The sequence below is a fragment of the Amblyraja radiata genome, chromosome 3, assembly GCF_010909765.2.
Source record: "Amblyraja radiata isolate CabotCenter1 chromosome 3, sAmbRad1.1.pri, whole genome shotgun sequence".
NCBI classification, from domain to species: Eukaryota; Metazoa; Chordata; class Chondrichthyes; order Rajiformes; family Rajidae; genus Amblyraja; species Amblyraja radiata.
The window spans coordinates 78,447,698-78,465,581 of NC_045958.1; the positions used below are offsets into that span (position 1 = coordinate 78,447,698).

At 43.4% G+C, this 17,884-nt stretch overlaps 1 protein-coding gene across 1 annotated transcript in view; it reads left to right on the forward strand.

The window, feature by feature from the left end:
* Positions 1 to 615: 615 nt before the first annotated feature.
* ugcg (UDP-glucose ceramide glucosyltransferase) overlaps positions 616 to 17,884 on the forward strand; it is a 56,591-nt gene continuing 39,322 nt past the window's right edge. The window contains exon 1 of the mRNA XM_033018176.1: positions 616 to 927. Coding sequence (XP_032874067.1) covers positions 830 to 927 — 98 coding nt within the window. The 5' untranslated portion in view covers positions 616 to 829. The remainder of the gene's footprint in view (positions 928 to 17,884) is intronic.

The window sequence follows — 17,884 nt, forward strand, 5'->3', positions numbered from 1 at the left end:
AAAAGATAATTCAAAATATTTTGTTTGAAAAATGGGCAGGATCATGGGTTTCATTTAATAATGGACAAGAGTGAGTTCACTACTATCTGAAGAAGGGTCTCGACCCGAAACGTCGCCTATTCCTTCGCTCCTTAGATGCTGCCTCACCCGCTGACTACTTTTCTATTTGTTATAGGGGATAAATGGGAGGGTCAGAGACCTTGAAACCTTGAGTCAGTGTCCCACGGGCAGTTTGCCAAGAAGCGAAGATAGACACAAAAAGCTGGAGTAGCACAGCGAGTCAGACAGCATCTCTGGAGAAAAGGAATAGGTGACGTTTCGGGTCGGGAACCTTCTAAAAGCAATGTAGTCTTTACCCTTGAATTTCAGGTGCTCCCCTGGGGGCGGGGGCAGCGGTGAGGAGGGCGGGTGTTTGTGCAGGAAGGGGGTGGTGGGAGATTCGGCTGTCTTTGTCCAGGAAGGGGCGTGGCCTTTGTCCGGGAGGGGCGTGGTCTTTCGAGGGGCGGGGTCTTTGGAGTGAGGGGAGGGGGTGGTACTGGGATGGGGCGGAGTCTACGGTCAGGAACAGAGGACTTTGGTCAGGAAGGGGGCGTGGCTTTTGTCGAGGGGGGGGGGGTGCTGCTGCCTCTCCGCGCGGGGGGGGGGGGGGGGGGGGGGGGGCTGTGTATATGTGTCTGTCTGTCTGTCTGCCTGACCGCACGCACGCCCGCAGCCAGCCCGTGACGCCCAGTCGCAGCGCAGAGACGGGCGGGAGGGGAGAGCGAGCACGTCGCGTCGCGTCGCCAAGGGGGCCCGGGCCGAGACACGACACGACACTGAAGCGAGTACAATGGCGGTGCTGGACCTGGCTCTTCAGGGTCTCTCCATTTTCGGGCTGATCCTTTTCATCATCCTCTGGCTCATGCACTTCATGTCCATCATCTATGGGTGAGTCCGCCCCGGCCCTCTGGCCTGGGGTAGGGGCTGGGTTGAGGAGGTGGGTGTGGGGACCGTTTTCTCGTTCTGCATTTGGCTGGCGTGTGTGTGCCCACGGCCTCCTCGCTTCTTATCAAGGCTACCTTAATATTTAATGTGATCGAGGCCCACTGCGGATCTCGGTCACTTTGGGCCCTTTGATTTAGTTCTGTCCCCTTTCTGTGTGGAGAATTACCCCCTTTCCCAAAACAAGAAGTGGCAAAGGGCACATGTTTTATTTATGAACTCTCACACCTATTTTCAAGCCATTCTCTAGGTAGCCTTTTGATTAGGAAGCCGGGTCTTAATCGACAGTACGTTGGTCATTTTAAATAAAGTAATGCACCGCCGACCTTTTAAAACCGGATTTTAATTCCACTGTATTGGGTATTTTTCTTGAATCGTATAACATGACTGATATTTGGATAAAGGCTTTTAAATAAAATCGGTCCATTACTTCCGTCAGAATTTTTAATGTGTATCTGGTCGCCTTTAATATTTTATGTTCCAGCAGATCATACCGTACGCAACCACTTAAAAGAAGAAACAAACACTTATATCATGATTTTTCTAAAATAAACTCGTCTTTATAGCTCCTTTATTATGGATCGCGTTATCCCAAATAACTCTGTCACAAACTGTGTTAATGTGCGTCTTTACGTGTGGTAGTAATATTATGATGGGAATGATGCAAAGCAGTTCTCCCTTCCCCCACCCTACCTGCATCATATAGCAGTTTATTTTTCACAGTTTTTTTACTATTGTTCGGAAATACTTATGGTCTTTTCTCGGCATAAATTAGGAAAAGTATTATTAATTGAAGGCTTTCTTTCTATCATCCAAGTTGAGGCAGGAATTCTGAGTGTTGGTAGTGAAAATATATCTTTACTTTTGTCTTGCATCTACAGTGCACAATTCTAGAGAATACATTATTATGATTGAGAAAAGGCAGTTTTGAATGGGTCTGGAAAGTTTTATGTAACTGAAAAAATCTTTAAAGTTCCCCAGACATTTCAAGAGAGCCTGAAATGAAAAAAGTTTATTTAAAATATATTTGTTTGATATGCAATGTAACTACTAATATCACCTATGGTTGATTTATCATTTTAATTACATCATCATTATGGAACTTAAGATTTCTTAAGAACCATCACGTTGGATATTAACTCCTGATCATTATTCAACAAATTGAATAGAACATCATCATAGTGGGCAGAAGATTGACAAATTGAATAACGATGAGATTTGACAAATTAAATGAAGAGATTTGACAAGGAGATGAAATCTATAAACACGGAAAGGAAGGGCGGGGACACAAGGAATCACAGGTTCAATAAAGTTAAGTAAAACACAGAGTGCGGAAGTAACTCCGCTAGTCAGGCAGCATGAATAGGTGACATTTCAGTTTGGGACCTTACTTCAGACTATTTGTAGTAGGGGAGAGAAGGCTGCAAAAGGCTATGGTGTATATTTTGATTTTTTTTTGTAATTGCAAATGTTTTCAGCAATGATTGGGTTGCTTAATTTATAGAGTAGATTATATTCAACATCGTTTTTAATTTTCTGATCTTTGCATAATCTTCGTCAGCTATGGCGTTGAACTAGTCATGTGAATCAACTCGGCTGATTCCCTAATAATTTATTTGTTTTCAAAATTGTGAGTCAAGTACACTATATAGTTTATTAAAAAATGTTTGGCAATACTTGATCTTTCAAATTAGTTGAGTAATTTCAAGAAATCGGCATCGGGCAATTTGCAAGCATGGGAGTAAATTGTTTCATTACTCAAAAGAATTGAGCATTATAGTTGAAAACTGGCAGCTATTATCGGATCAGAACATTAGCAGTCATAAAATATATTTTAAATTCTAATCGTTATTTGTAATGTTGAAGAATTTCTATGTAGGAACTTGGCATACACAGTTGTATGTTGATTTGTTAAAGCTTTCTAGGTCCTTCTGTCCAATCACACTTAAAATAGCCCTCTGTGCTTCCACTACTAATCTGTAAATATGGGACAAATTTCTTGCCTCCCTGCGATGTGCTGGGAGCCTGGGTGCCAGGAACTTGACAAACTTCAAACCACTGCTGTGTGAGCTATGCTAGGATCCTGGCTGTTAGGAACCCAGCATGCATTCCAGTGTTCTCTGTAAAACAAAAAGCCCATAAAGAGCTGGAGTAACTCAGCAGGTTAGGCAGCATATCTGGAGAAAATGGATGTGATGTTTTGGGTTGGGACCCTTCTTCAGACTGAAAGTAGGAAGGTCTTGTGGATGTACATGAGCTCACATCAAGAACACTAGATTCAGTAGATGAGGTTGGAGGAGGTACATGTGAACCTCTTTCAATTGGAAGGACTGCTGGGGTCGCTGGATGGAGGTGAGGGAGGAGGTATAAAGATACACACAGAAGGTGTTACATCTTCTGCAGTTGCTGAGGAAAGTACCTGGGGTGGTTGGGGGTGAGGAAGGGATGAGTGAACCAAGGAGTTGCGGAAATAGAGTTGGATAAGATAAGACAAGGACAAATCGAGCCTGGCAACAAATGACCTTCAGCAGAGTAATGCCCTGGTATGTGAATTATTGCTTAGGGGAGGTGTAATCTCAAGAGGGATACAATGTGGCGAACTGTGGAACAGGTTAAATAGAACTGGAGTAACTCAGTGGGTCAGGCAGCATATCTGGAGAAAAATTATGTGCTGTTTTGGGTTGGGACCCTTCTTCAGACAGAAAATAGGAGAGTCTGAAGAAAGATCTCGACCTGGACCTGAGATGCTGCCTGTCCGCTGAGTTACTCCAGCTTTTTGTGTGTATCAACAGGTTAAATGACTTGGGTGGAGGAAGGGGGGAGGGGAGGGTTGGTAGAAGTCTCTTGAAAGTAGAGAATTCAACATTCATACTGCTGGATTGTAAGCTACCCAGGCTCCACATGAGATGCTGTCCTTCTAATTTGAAGATCTACTAGGCCTCGGCGGACCAAGCTTAAGCGTTCAGCAAAACGGTCGGCGAGTCTACGTTTGGTCTTGTGGATATATAGGAACCCACATCAGGAACACTAGATTCAGTAGATGAGGTTGGAGGAGGTATATGTGAGCCTCTGTTTCAATTGGAAGGACTGCTGGGGTTGCTGGATGGAGGTGAGGGAGGAGATATAAGGATAGGTGTTACATCTTCTGCAGTTGCTGAAGAAAGTACTTGGGGTGGGGAAGGGATGAGTGAACCAAGGAGTTGCAGAAGGCAGAAAGGGGTGGGGATGGGAAGATGTAACCAGTGGTAAGATCACGTTGGAGGTAATGGAATTGCAGGAGGACGATGTGTTGGATGTGGAGGCTGGTAGGGTGAAAGGTGAAGACCAGGGGAATTCTATCCTTATTTTCTAAGAGGGGGGGGGGGGGAGGGTGGATCGAGAGTAGATCTAGGGGACACCAAGTAGCTCAAGCGTCGGCAACCTTGTTCTGCATAGGGGCCTGGACGCATGTCTGTGAGCGGATGGCAGGCCACATCTATCATGTGTGCACATGGATCCCACCCCAGATGGGAGGCATCAAATTACGTGTTCACAGAAGGTAGACAAAAATGCTGGAGAAACTCAGCGGGTGAGGCAGCCTCATGCAATCCTTGTATGTCTCACCCACTGAGTTTCTCCACCATTTTTGTCTACCTTCGATTCTTCCAGCATCTGCAGTTCTTTCTTAAACGTGTTCACAGAAGGTGCGTGGCCATGCTGGTGGCTTTGCGCAGGATGCGGTACAGCCAGAGCTCGGCGCTCGGGCGGGGTGCTTGGCCTCGACACACAGGCGGGGTGCTCGGCGGGCCAGGCGATTAGGAGGGAAAAAAATCCGCCTGCGGGCCAGATGATTTCGGGTTACGGGCCGCATTGGACCCGGGGGCCGTAGGTTGCTGACCCCTGAAGTAGATGGAGGTGAGACAGAGTTCTCTGTTACTGCTGTGCTTGAAACCTTTGCAAATCTCTGCATTCCACCATGGGATTATGTTGGTCTTTCAACATGTGGAGTAACCACTACCAGACCCCAGTAATGGCCCAAATCCACCAGTCCAGCCATGGTGCAGCCCTGAGCTCCATGTCTCAGAGCTGTGGGGCACTTGCTATGGAAGTACCAGATGAGGACAAGGAATTCTTTCTGACATAGTTGGACTGTCAGTTATGCCTTGTTCAATACAGAATTACCACTTGAGCACAGATTGCATTAATGCTCTTCTTGGGAACTCATCCGGAGTATTACCCAAAGTAATGAGAGATGATTTCACCCACGCTTCTCTCGAGCCAGTGGTGAGATGAGTATGTGGCCAGGATGGTGTGGGTCTTTGATGATGCTGGCTGCCTTTTTGAGGCAGCGACTACGATAGATCCCTTCGATGGTGGGGAGGTCAGAGCCGGTGATAGACTGGGCAGTGTTTACAACTTTTTGCAGTCTTTTCCGCTCCTGGACGTTCAAGTTGCCGAACCAGGCCACGATGCAACTAGTCAGTATACTCTCTACTGTGCACCTGTAGAAGTTCAAGAGAATCCTCTATGACATACCAAATCTCCATAAACTTCCCAGGAAGTAGAGACGCAGATGTGCTTTCTTTACGATTGCATCAGTGTGCTGGGTCCAGGAAAGATCGTCAGAAATATGCACGCCCAGGAATTTGAAGTTTTTGTCTCTTTCCACCATTGTCCCATTGATATAAATAGGATTGTGGGTCCTCAACCTTCCTCTTCCAAAGTCCACAATCAGTTATTTGGTTTTGCTGGTATTGAGAGTCAGGTTGTTGTGCTGGCACCATATGGTCAGTCGGTCAATCTCACTTCTATACTCTGACTCATGACCATCTGTAATTCATCCCAAAACGGTGGTGTCGTCAGTGAACTTGAAAATGGAGTTCGCACTATGTCCGGCTACACAGTCCTGAGTATAGAGTGAGTAGAGCAGGGGGCTGAGCATGCAGCCTTGATGTGGTTCCTGATTATCACAGAGGATGAAGTGATTCTGCCAATTCAACCAGACTGGTCTGTGGATGAGGAAGTCGAGGATCCAATTGCAGAGGGAAGCGCAGAGACCCAGTTCCATGAGTTTCGTAACCAGCTTGGGGGTGATGGTATAAAATAACTCTGCAGATGCCCATATCCCTCCAAACCTGTCCTATCCATGTACCTTTCTAACTGTTTCTTAAACGATGGGATAGTCCCTACCTCAACTACCTCCTCTGACAGCTCGTTCCTTACACCCACCACACATTTTGTGAAAAAATGACCCCTCAGACTTCCATTAAATCTTTTCCCCTTCAACGTAAACCTATGTTCTCTGGTCGTCGATTCACCTCCTCTGGGCAAAAGACTGTGCATCTACCCGATCTATCCCTCATGATTTTATACACCACTAAGATCACCCATCATCATCGTCCTGTGCTCCAAGGAATAGAGTTACAGCCTACTCAACCTCAGACCCTCTAGTTCTGCAACATCCTCGTAAATCTTCTCTGTAGCCTTTCCAGCTTGACAACATCTTTCGTGTAACATAGTGCACAGAATTGAACATAATACTCTAAATATGGCCTCACCACGTCTTATAGAACTGCAATATGACCTCCCAACTTCTATATTCAATACTCTGACTGATGAAGGCCAATGTGCCAAAAGTCTTTTTCACCACCCAATCTACCTGTGACTCCACCTTCAAGGAGCCATGCACCTGCACTCCTTGAAGATCCTTCTGCTCTACACCACTCCCCAGAGCCCCTACCATTCAGTGTTAGTCCTGCCCATGTTAGGCTTCCCAAAATGCAGCACCTCAAAATTTTCTGTATTAAATTCCATCAACCATTCCCCAGCCCACTTGGCTAATCAATCAAGATCCTGCTGCAATTTTTCACAACCATCACTATAGGCAAAACCACCCATTTTGTATCATATGTGAACTTGCTAATCTTGCCATGTATGTTCTTATCCATAAAGATGACAAACAGTAACGGGCCCAGCACCGAACCCTGAGGCGCATCACTAGTCAGTCCGAGAAGCAACCTTCCACTGCTTCCTTCCGTGAAGCCAATTTTCTACTCATTCATCTGTCTCTCCTTGGATCCCATGCAACCTAAAAAAAAAAATGCTGAAAAAAACTCGGCATGTCAGCAGCATCTGTGGAAAGGGAAACGGTTATCATTTTGGGTCAGAAACCCTTAATTGTAACTGTAGGGAATGCAGCAACTTTTGGATTAAGTGCAACGATCCCAGCAATGAATAGGTTAACCTATGTTGAGCATTTGTCAGCACTGGGCCTGTACTCGCTGGAGTTCAGAAGAATGATGGGGGACCTCATTGAAACATACAGAATAGTGAAAGACTTGGATAGAGTGGATGTGGAGAGGATGTTTTCACTAGTGGAAGAGTCTAGAACTAGAGGTCATAGCCTCAGAATTAAAGGACGTTCTTTTAGGAAGAAGATGAGGAGAAATTACTTTAGTCAGAAGGTGGTGAATCTGGAATTCTTTGCCACAGAAAGCTGTGGAGGCCAAGTCAGTGGATATTTTTAAGGTAGAGATAGATTCTTGATTAGTGCAGGTGTCAGTGGTTATGGGGAGAGGGCGGAAGAATGGGATTAAGATGAACAGATAAATCAGCCATGTGTAAGAAAGAACTGCATATGCTGGTAAAATCAAAGGTAGAAACAATGATGGAGTAACTCAGCGGGTGAGGCAGCATCTATGGAGAGAAGGAATGGGCGACGTTTCGGGTCGAGATCCTTGAATGGCGGAGTAGACGATGGGCCGAATGGCCTATTTCTACTCCTATCACTTATGACCCTATGACTAAATGCTCGAACAAGCACAATTCTGTTTGTTTCCCTGATTTTATTAAATAACTAAGCATGCAAATGAGTTTGTATTGGTCTTTATGTCTTGACAAACTTGGATTCATTTCATCAGCATTTTCATCAGCTAGAAAATACTTAATAAAATAAACCTTTCTTCCTAGCTTTAGTTGATTGTTTTATTATCCAAGTTATGTCGATCTGTTCATGGGATCTTCGGAACAGTCCTTGTTTTGGTCTGACTCGAGCCCCCTCCTTTTTTTCCAAAACAGTGACAATAGAGTTGGCACAGCTCTCATCTGACTGTTCCATTTCACCCTTCCCTCATCCATATGCCTTTCACCCAAGGTAAATGTTCATTTGTCCTGCCTGCAATCCCTGGTAACCTGCACATTCAATGGATTATCGCTGTAATTACCTACACCAATTGTAGAGTTGCCAGCACCAGGCACATCTTTCCTGCTTCTCCTCTTTTGAAGAGATATTCTCTAGTTATTGGTTCACTTTTCCATTTTCACTCCATTTCTCATGGCACCTTCCAATCACAGGAGATGCTAACTTGCACTTTATTTTGTCCCTTCCCACCATTCAGGGACCTAAATATCCCATGTAAGTGCAACTGTAATTCACTTGTATTTCTTTCAGTTTAGTTTACTGTCAAGTCAAGTGAGTTTATTTTCATGTGTCCCAGATAGGACAATGAAATTCTTACTGTATCAGGCATCCACATATTAGTTTTTTACTGTGTGCTTTAAAAAAATGTTTGAGTATCATAATGTGTCATCTTCACTTTGGAGGAATTGCATGCTGATTGGCTAATTTATGGAGCATCATCATTTCAGTCAAAAGGACAACCTGTGCTTCATGTCACTTTAATGTTCTATCCATTTCTATTCGGACCTCTTTTGTTACAGAAGACATACAGTGCCCTCCATAATGTTTAGGACAAAGAGCCATCATTTATTTATTTGCCTCTGTACTCCACAATTTGAGATTTGTAATAAAAAAATATCACATGTTAAAGTACACATTGTCAGATTTTTTTAAAGGCCATTTTTATACATTTTGGTTTCACCATGTAGAAATCACAGCAGTGTTTATCCATAGTCCCCCCCCCCCCCATTTCAGGGCACCATAATGTTTGGGACACAGCGATGTCATGTAAATGAAAGTAATCATGTTTAGTATTTTGTTGCATATCCTTTGCATGCAATGACTGCTTGAAGTCTGCGATTCATGGACATCACCAGTTGCTGGGTGTCTTCTCTGGTGATGCTCTGCCAGGCCTGTATTGCAGCCATCTTTAGCTTATGCTTGTTTTGGGGGCCAGTATCTTCAGTTTTCTCTTCAGCATATAAAAGGCATGCTCAATTGGGTTCAGATCAGGTGATTTACTTGGCCACTCAAGAATTGACCATTTTTTAGCTTTGAAAAACTCCTTTGTTGCTTTAGCAGTATGTTTGGGATCATTGTCTTGCTTTAGAATGAACCACTGGCCAATGAGGTTTGAGGCATTTGTTGAACTTGAGCAGATAGGACGTATCTATACACTTCAGAATTCATTATGCTACTACCATCAGCAGTTGTATCATCAATGAAGATATGTGAGCCAGTTCCTTCAGCAGCCATACATGCCCAGGCCATAACACCCCCACCACCGTGTTTCACATATGAGGTGGTATGCTTTGGATCTTGAGCAGTTCCATCTCTCCTCCATACTTTGTTCTTGCCATCACTCTGATACAAGTTAATCTTCATCTCATCTGTCTACAAGGCCTTTTTTCCAGTACTGTGGTTGCTCTTTTAAGTAATTCTTGGCAAGCTGTAACCCGGCCATCCTATTTTTGCAGCTAACCAGTGGTTTGCGCCTTGCAGTGTAGCTTCTGTATTTCTGTTCATGAAGTCTTCTGCGGACAGTGGTCATTGACAAATCCACACCTGACTCCTGAAGAATGTTTCTGATCTGTCTGACAGGTGTTTGTATTTTTCTTTATTATAGAGATAATTCTTCTGTCATCAGCTGCGGAGGTCTTCCTTGGCCTGCCAGTCCCTTTGCCATTAATAATCTCACCAGTGCTCTCTTTCTTAATGATATTCCAAACAATTGATTTTGGTAAGCCTAATGTTTGGCTGATGCCTCTAACAGTTTTATTCTTGTTTCTCAGTCTCATAATGGCTTCTTTGACTTTCATTGGCTCAACTTTGGTCCTCATGTTGATAAACAGCAATAAAAGTTTCCAAAGGTGATGGAAAGACTGGAGGAAAGACTAGGTGCTGAGAGCTTTCTTATGCCTGCATTAAAGAGGCTATTAAACACACCTGAGCAATTACAGACGCATGTGAAGCCATGTGTCCCGAACATTATGGTGCCCTGAAATGGGGGGGGGGGGGGGGGGGGGAAATATTTATAAACACAGTTGTAATTTCTACATGGTGAAACCAAAATGTATAAAATGGCCTTTAATAAAATCTGACAATGTGCATTTTAACCATGTGATTTCTTTTCCTGTTACAATCTCAAATTGTCGAGTACAGAGGCAAATAACTAAATGATGAGTCTTTGTCCCAAACATTATGGAGGGCACTGCGAAGTCAGTGGGTCAAGCAGCATCTTGAGGAAATAGATAGGCAATGTTTTGGGTCGGGAACCCTTCTTCAGACTGATTGTATTGGAGGGGAAAGCTGGAAAAGAGGTGGGACAGGTCAAAGCCTGGCAAGGGAATAGAGATAGTGGGGGCTGGTTAGGGGGAGGGGTGTATATTAGCAGATGAATGGACTGACATGCTAGAGATTTAAAAAAAGAGCCAAACCAGCATCTGATAAGGAGATAAGTGAAATGTAAAACCAGAGGGAGAGATGTAGGTGGAAAAGGACAGAGGGAAGGTGGGGGGTGAGTAGGAGGAAAGAGGGGCAGGACCGGTGGGAGAAACATCAGTTATCCATTTACATATCCGTGACCCACTGAATTACTGCAGCATTTTGTTTTGCTCAAATTTCCAACATCTGTCTTGTGTCTCTGATGTTCTGCTTTTGATATCTCGTATTTTTCTAAAAGTCCAAGATGAGCTGGAGGCACAACATCTCATCTTCTAACATAAACATGTGCCAGAGTAGGCCACTTGGACCCTCAAGTCTTATCTGCCATTCAAATAAATCCTGATCTGATTTTAACCACATCAAGCGTCTATCTACCTCTGCCTTGAGAAGCTTTGTTTAGATTTCAAAAGGTGGTAGAGAGAATCAAAGAAAAGAGTCACATTTGTCACATGAGCTTCCCGTTGGTTTTAATCAATGACCCCTACTTTTGGATATTTCTAAAACAGGAAATATTTGCCAAGCATTCCGAGGAGTCTTGACAATGGATCTTTTGTATATTAATCAAGATTCCTCTGTCTTCTAAGCTTGAGGGATAACAAGCCTAGACTGTCATTTTTTTCCTCACAAAACAACTTGTGCATTCCAAGTAGCAATCGAGCAAACCCGAGTCAAATATATTTATGTCTATCCCTTAAATAAGTAATCTATACAATTTCTAGTACTCTAGGTGTGTTCTTACCAGTGCTCTATTTTACTTGAACAAAATCCCTTTAATTTTGTATTTAGTTTTCCTTGTCATAAACAATAACATTATGTTAGCATTCTTAATTACTTGCTATACCTGCATATTAGCCTTTTACAAATCCATGCACTAGGACACCCAGTTCCTCCCACATCTCTGAACTCAATCTCTCTCCATTTATATCTTGTGCTTATTCCTGACATACCCACATTTTCCCCACATTATACTCTACTTGCCAGACCTTAGTCCTCTCAGATAACTATCAATATATTGTTGTAAGCTCATAGCCTATTCACAACCTACTTTCCTGTCTATCTTTGTGCGATCACCATATCGTGATGCTTTCATTCAACTCATTGGTGAAAGGTTAAACCCCTGGCAGTGACCTCTACCTACATCTTGTCAACCAAAAGACAATATGCCTCTGTCTTTTTATCCAGTTTTTTGTCCACACCAGTATTTTGCTTCCAATGCCAAGAACTTTTATTTTCCACAACAATATTTGATCTGGTACTTATTCAAACAACCCCAATAATCGATCAAATGTGATTTCACTTTCACAAAAATACATTGACCTAGATAGTGTGAATTTTTCCAAATGCCTAACTTGTAAATATAAAACCAGATTTTTCTAATATTTCCCTTTATTGGTAGTTTAACTAGTCTGTAGTTTCTGACTTTCTTCATTTTTGAATTTAGTGCTGTTTTTCAGTCCAGTAGAACCATGTCAGAATCTAGGCGTGTCTAGGCGATTTTAAACTTTTGGATCAACCAGCCGCTTTTTAAAGACCCCATGTTGAAATCTACAAGGATCTGCAGACTCTAACCCCTTCCCTAATAATTGTTTTTCAGGAACTTTTGTTCCAATTCCTGATTCGCTCTACAATACCAATTTCTGGGAAGTCACTAGTATCCTCTACAGTGAAGACTAGTACAAAATAACTTTTTTTAAATTCATCAGTCTTCTGTTTGTTTTCCATTATTAATTCTCTAGACTTTCTTCTTTTTGGACCAACTCTTACTTAACTCTTACTTAACTATCTATGAAAACTCTTGCTAAGTTTTTGTACTTATTTACTAGGCTTCCCTGTTCTCTATTTAAAAAAAATATTCTGGCAATATTTAGACCTCTGCATCGGCTAGACTAGCAGACTGTTTCTCCAAACACTTGCACTATGTCTGCCAAGGTCTCGTGAAGCTCCTGATTGCTAGCCATTTTAATTCCCATTCCCATACTGCCCTTTCTGTCCTTGTCCTCCTCTACTGCCAGAGTGAGGCCGCATGCAAACTGGATATAAAACAGCCTGTATACTGCTCGGTAGCTTGCACCTTAATGGTATGAAAATTGAATTCTCCAATTTAATGTAATACCCCACTAACCCCCTCTTTCTCTGTCTCCTTATCACCTCTAACCTTTGTCGCTATTTCCACATATCTGTAATCATCCACACCCCTTCCCTGTATGGGCATCTTTGAAGCATGATGGATCATCAGTAACAGCAGTAACCTTATGGATTGGCATGTTCTTAACTTTGATTGGTGAACTTGGGCATCAATCCTGGTTATTGAGGAATTCAGAAGAGTTTGCAGGGAACAGTACCAAGTATACTTAAAATGAGGAGTTGTCAGCCTGGTGATGTTGCCTTACAGGACCACTTGCATGCTAAACAACAACATGCAGCAGATAAACCCAAGTGATCTTGCAACCAATGGATCTGATCTAAGTTCTGCTGTGGTATAATATCTGGTTGTGATGTTGGCAGAAAAACAGCTAAAGGAGAAAGCTCTGAGAAGGTGGGTCCCAGTAAACAAGTGCTAGAGAACAGGGAAGCATTTGTGATCATGTGGAATCAGAAGTGGCGAATAATTATCTATTTAGGCTTTCTCCTGAGATCCCCACAAACACAGAAGCCAGTTTCTAACTAATTCAATTATTGCCCTGTGATATCAAGAAATGGCTCATAGTGCTGAGTGGATGCAGCAATGGCTTTGGAACCTGACAACATTTCAGCTATAGCACTGAAAACATGCACTCTAGACAGAGCTCTGCTTCCAGCCAGGTTATTCCAGTATTATACCCCAACAGAAACAAATGGGAAACACTCCAATGGATGGAGTTGTACATCACACCAAGGAAGATGGTTGTAGTCAATCATCCTAGAGCCAGGATATCAAAGGATGTTAATGATCTTCCTTTTGTCGTAAGGTCAGAAATTGAGCAGTTCACAGATCATTACGTTGAATTCTATTTGCCATTCCTCAGCAAATGAAGCCGTGCACATCTGCATGCGGCAAGACCCAGAAAACATTCCGACAAGGACTGACAAATGACGTCATATTTGCTTCACAAAAGTGCCAGGCAGTAACCATTTTCAACAAAGGACCATCAAACATAACAAGAGGATTTCAGTATAGGAGTAAAGAGGTTCTTCTGCAGTTGTATAGGGCACTAGTGAGATCACATCGGGAGTATTGTGTACAGTTTTGGTCTCCTAATTTGAGGAAGGACATCCTTGTGATTGAGGCAGTGCAGCGTAGGTTCACGAAATTGATCCCTGTGATGGCGGGACTGTCATATGAGGAAAGATTGAAAAGACCAGGCTTGTATTCACTGGAGTTTAGAAGGATGTGGGGGAATCTTATAGAAACATATAAAATTATAAAAGGACTGGACAAGCTAGATGCAGGGAAAAAATTCCCAATGTTGGGCGAGTCCAGAACCAGGGGCTACAGTCTTAGCATAAAGGGGAAGCCATTTAAGACTGAGGTGAGAACAAACTTTTTCACCCAGAGAGTTGTGAATTTGTGGAATTCCCTGCCACAGAGGGCATTGGAGGCCAAGTCACTGGATGGATTTAAGAGAGAGTTATATAGAGCTCGAAGGGGCTAGTGGAATCAAGGGATATGGGGAGAAGGCAGGCACGAGTTATTGATTGGGGACGATCAGCCATGATCACAATGATTGGCGATGCTGGCTCGAAGGGCTGAATGGCTTCCTCCTGCACCTATTTTCCATGTTTCTATAACCACTTGCTCTTGATGTTCAGTGTCATTATCATAACCAGCTCCCTCACCATACATATTATGGGAGTCAACATTAATGGGAAACTCTACTTGACCAGAATCTTAACTGTTTTCAGATTCAGATTCAACTTTAATTGTCATTGTCAATGTACAGTACAGAGACAACGAAATGCAGTATTTTGTACTTGTGTGGATGAGTACAATGTCAGCAACTCTCAAAACTCAACACTGTTCAGTTGAAGCAGACCATTTGATGTTTTGCAACTTTCTTTGGCCACTCTAAACATTCATTCACTCCACCATTAGCACTCGGTGGCTGCCGTGTGTACCATCGACAAAATGCACTGCAGTTACTTGCCTTGGTTACTTTGCCAACATTCCCAAACTTACAGCCTCCGACTCCCAAGAAGGACAAGGACAGCAAGTGCATAGGAGCTCCACGACCTTCAGATTACACCCCAAGCTGTGTACCATCCTAACCCAGACGCATGCTTTCATCACCACTGGATCTTCATCTTAGAATTTTCTTCCCAAATGCAGTGAAGGACGAACATCCGAAGCACTGTAGTGATTCATGAAGGCAGCTCACCACCACCTGCACAACACAGACATTTTCAACCTGTCCCTGCAAACCCGCACTGTCCCTGCCCGCTTCAAAGTCTCCACTATTGTTCCTGTACCCAAAAAGCCAAGGATTACTGGTCTTAATGACTACAGGCCTGCTGCACTGACCTCTTTAATCATGAAGACCCTTGAAAGGCTTGTGCTGGCCCACCTGAAAATATCACAAACCCCCTGCTGGACCCCCTGCAGTTTGCATACCGGGCCAATAGATCAACGGATGACACAGTCAACCTAGGCCTGCACTTCATCCTCCAGCACCTAGACCGCCAGGGGACCTGTGCAAGGATTTTGTTTGTTGATTTTAGCTCTGCATTCAACACCATTGTGCCAGTGCTACTACACTCCAAACTCTCCCAGTTGACTGTGCCTGAACCCCTCTGACAGTGAATCACCAACTTCCTGACAGAAAGCAGCATGTGATGCTGGGAAAGCACATCTCAAGCCCGCTGACCCTCAGCATAGGAGAACCACAAGACTGCGTACTCTCCCCTCCTTTATTCTCTCCACACCAACGACTGCACCTCCACAGACTCCTCTGTCAAGCTTCTCAAGTTTGCGGACAACACAACCCTGATTGGGCTGATCCAGTATGGGGAGGAATCTGCCTACAGACAGGAAGTGACACAGGTGGCATCCTGGTGCTATCACCACAACCTTGAGCTCAATGCTCTTAAGACAGTGGAATTTATAGTAGACTTTAGGAGAGCTCTCCCTCCCCTCCCCCCACTCACCATCAACAACACCATAGTCACATCTGTGGAGTCATTTAAGTTCCTTGGAACCATCATCTCCAAGGACCTTAAATGGGAGGCCACTATCGACTCCACAGTTAAAAAGGCCCAACAGGGGATGTACTTCCTGTGGCAACTGAGAAATCACAATCTGCCACAGGCAATGGTGGTCCAGTTTTATGCTGCCATCATATAGTCTGTCCTCGCCTTCTCCATCATGGTCTGGTTTGATTCAGCCACCAAACATGACATCCGGAGGCTGCAGCGCATCGTTCGATCAGCCGAGAAGGTTGTTGGATGCAACCTTCCCCCCATTCGACGAACTACACTGTGAGGGCCAGGAAGCGAGTGGGTAAGCTCATCTCAGACCCCTCTCACCCTGGCCACAAATACTTTGAAGCACTTCCCTCTGCAAGGTGACTCTGGACTGTCAAAGCCACCACAGCCAGATATAAAAAACAGCTTTTTTTTCCACGAGCAGTAGCTCTACTCAACAACCAAAAGTCTGTAGCCTGCTTTTGCTCTGATATTTTATTTCATTCTTCATATGTTTAAATTATAATGTTCAATTCTTAATTGTTTACTCTATATCGTGTTGTTACTTGCGAGCAAAGCACCAAGGCAAATTCCTTGTATGTATACATACTTGGCTAATAAAATTTATTCATTTCAATGGCATTTAGGAATTGACAATAAATACTGGCTTTATTATTGATTCCCAGATCAAATGAAATCTACAGAAATGCCAATGACTCTTAAATTGAATTGAATTGAATTGAATTGAATACCTTTATTGTCATTCAGACCTTACGGTCTGAACGAAATTTCGTGCCTGCAGTCATACATACAATCATACAATAATAAACAACAATAAACACAAATTAACACCACCACAGTGTATCCTCCAAGCACCTCCTCACTGTGGTGGAGGCAAAAATCTTAGGGTTACTGTCTCTAAGCAGTTCATCATTAAATTGGGCTTGGTTGTGCTAGTGATGCTTTACTAATCATAAAATACAATGCACCTAAAGTTACACACATGTTCACAAGTGCATTTATTCACTAATGACACATCATATAGTATTCGTTACTCAAGATTTAATTCTTCAATGTCATAGTTTAAAACATTTCTTATTAGTCTGAATAATTAGTTGATAGTTGTCATTAAGGTCAGGTTGGGGGGAGTTCCCCCCCGCCACGGGTACCATGTAATCTCGTGCTACCTGCTCCATGGTCGGATAGTCAGCGACTAAACTGTCTCCCCCACCTGGTTTGCCAGGTGAGGAGGGGGCTGTGGATCCCCAGCAGGACCTATCAAAGGGCGGATGGGCTTCTAGCGAGCCAATGGCCATCCACACTTCAGTAAAAGTTGCGATCACTGTCGTACATAAAATTGTAAGGAATTATGATAAAGCACACACACCAAAATGCTTTACTTCCAGCGGCGGAAGTCCGCAGGAACTGGAGGACAGAGATGTGTGGTGCGTCCGTCATCGTTCCAGTTGGAAACCAGCACCACTGTGTCGCTAATGTTTTCAACGATGATGAATGAATTAATGTAATTGCAGTGCACCCTGAGACTGGCTGAAAGGGAGTAATTAACATTAGATTTATAGCCAGTGGAGAATGGGCATGCAGGTTACATGAGAATTGTTCAAAAATGTTATTATAATATTCTATGCATATACCCCCAAATTGCCATCTTTCACCTACGAATCCTTTTAAATAACAATGTCATATCAAAATTCTATAATTTAAGGCTAAACCATCACAATATAACACTCTACTCTGCCGAGCAGAGCTGATCCTCACCCTCAACAACTTATTTGACTCTTCCCACGTCCTCCAAGTCCAAGGCGTAGTTATGGGCACCCGCATGGGCCCCAGCTAAGCCTACCTCTTTGTAGGGTACGTTGAACAATCCCTGTTCCAGGTGTACACTGGCCCTATCCCCGAACTCTTATCTCTATTACATTGATGACTGCATCGGTGCTACCTCCTGCACCCATGCAGAACTCATGGACTTCATCAGTTTCACCACCAATTTTCATCCTGCACTCAAATTTACTTGGACCATCTCTGACACCTCCTTCCCCTTTCTTGATCTCACAGTCTCATTCCAAGAAATAGTCTATTGACTGATGTCTATTACAAACCCACTGACTCCCACAACTATCTCGA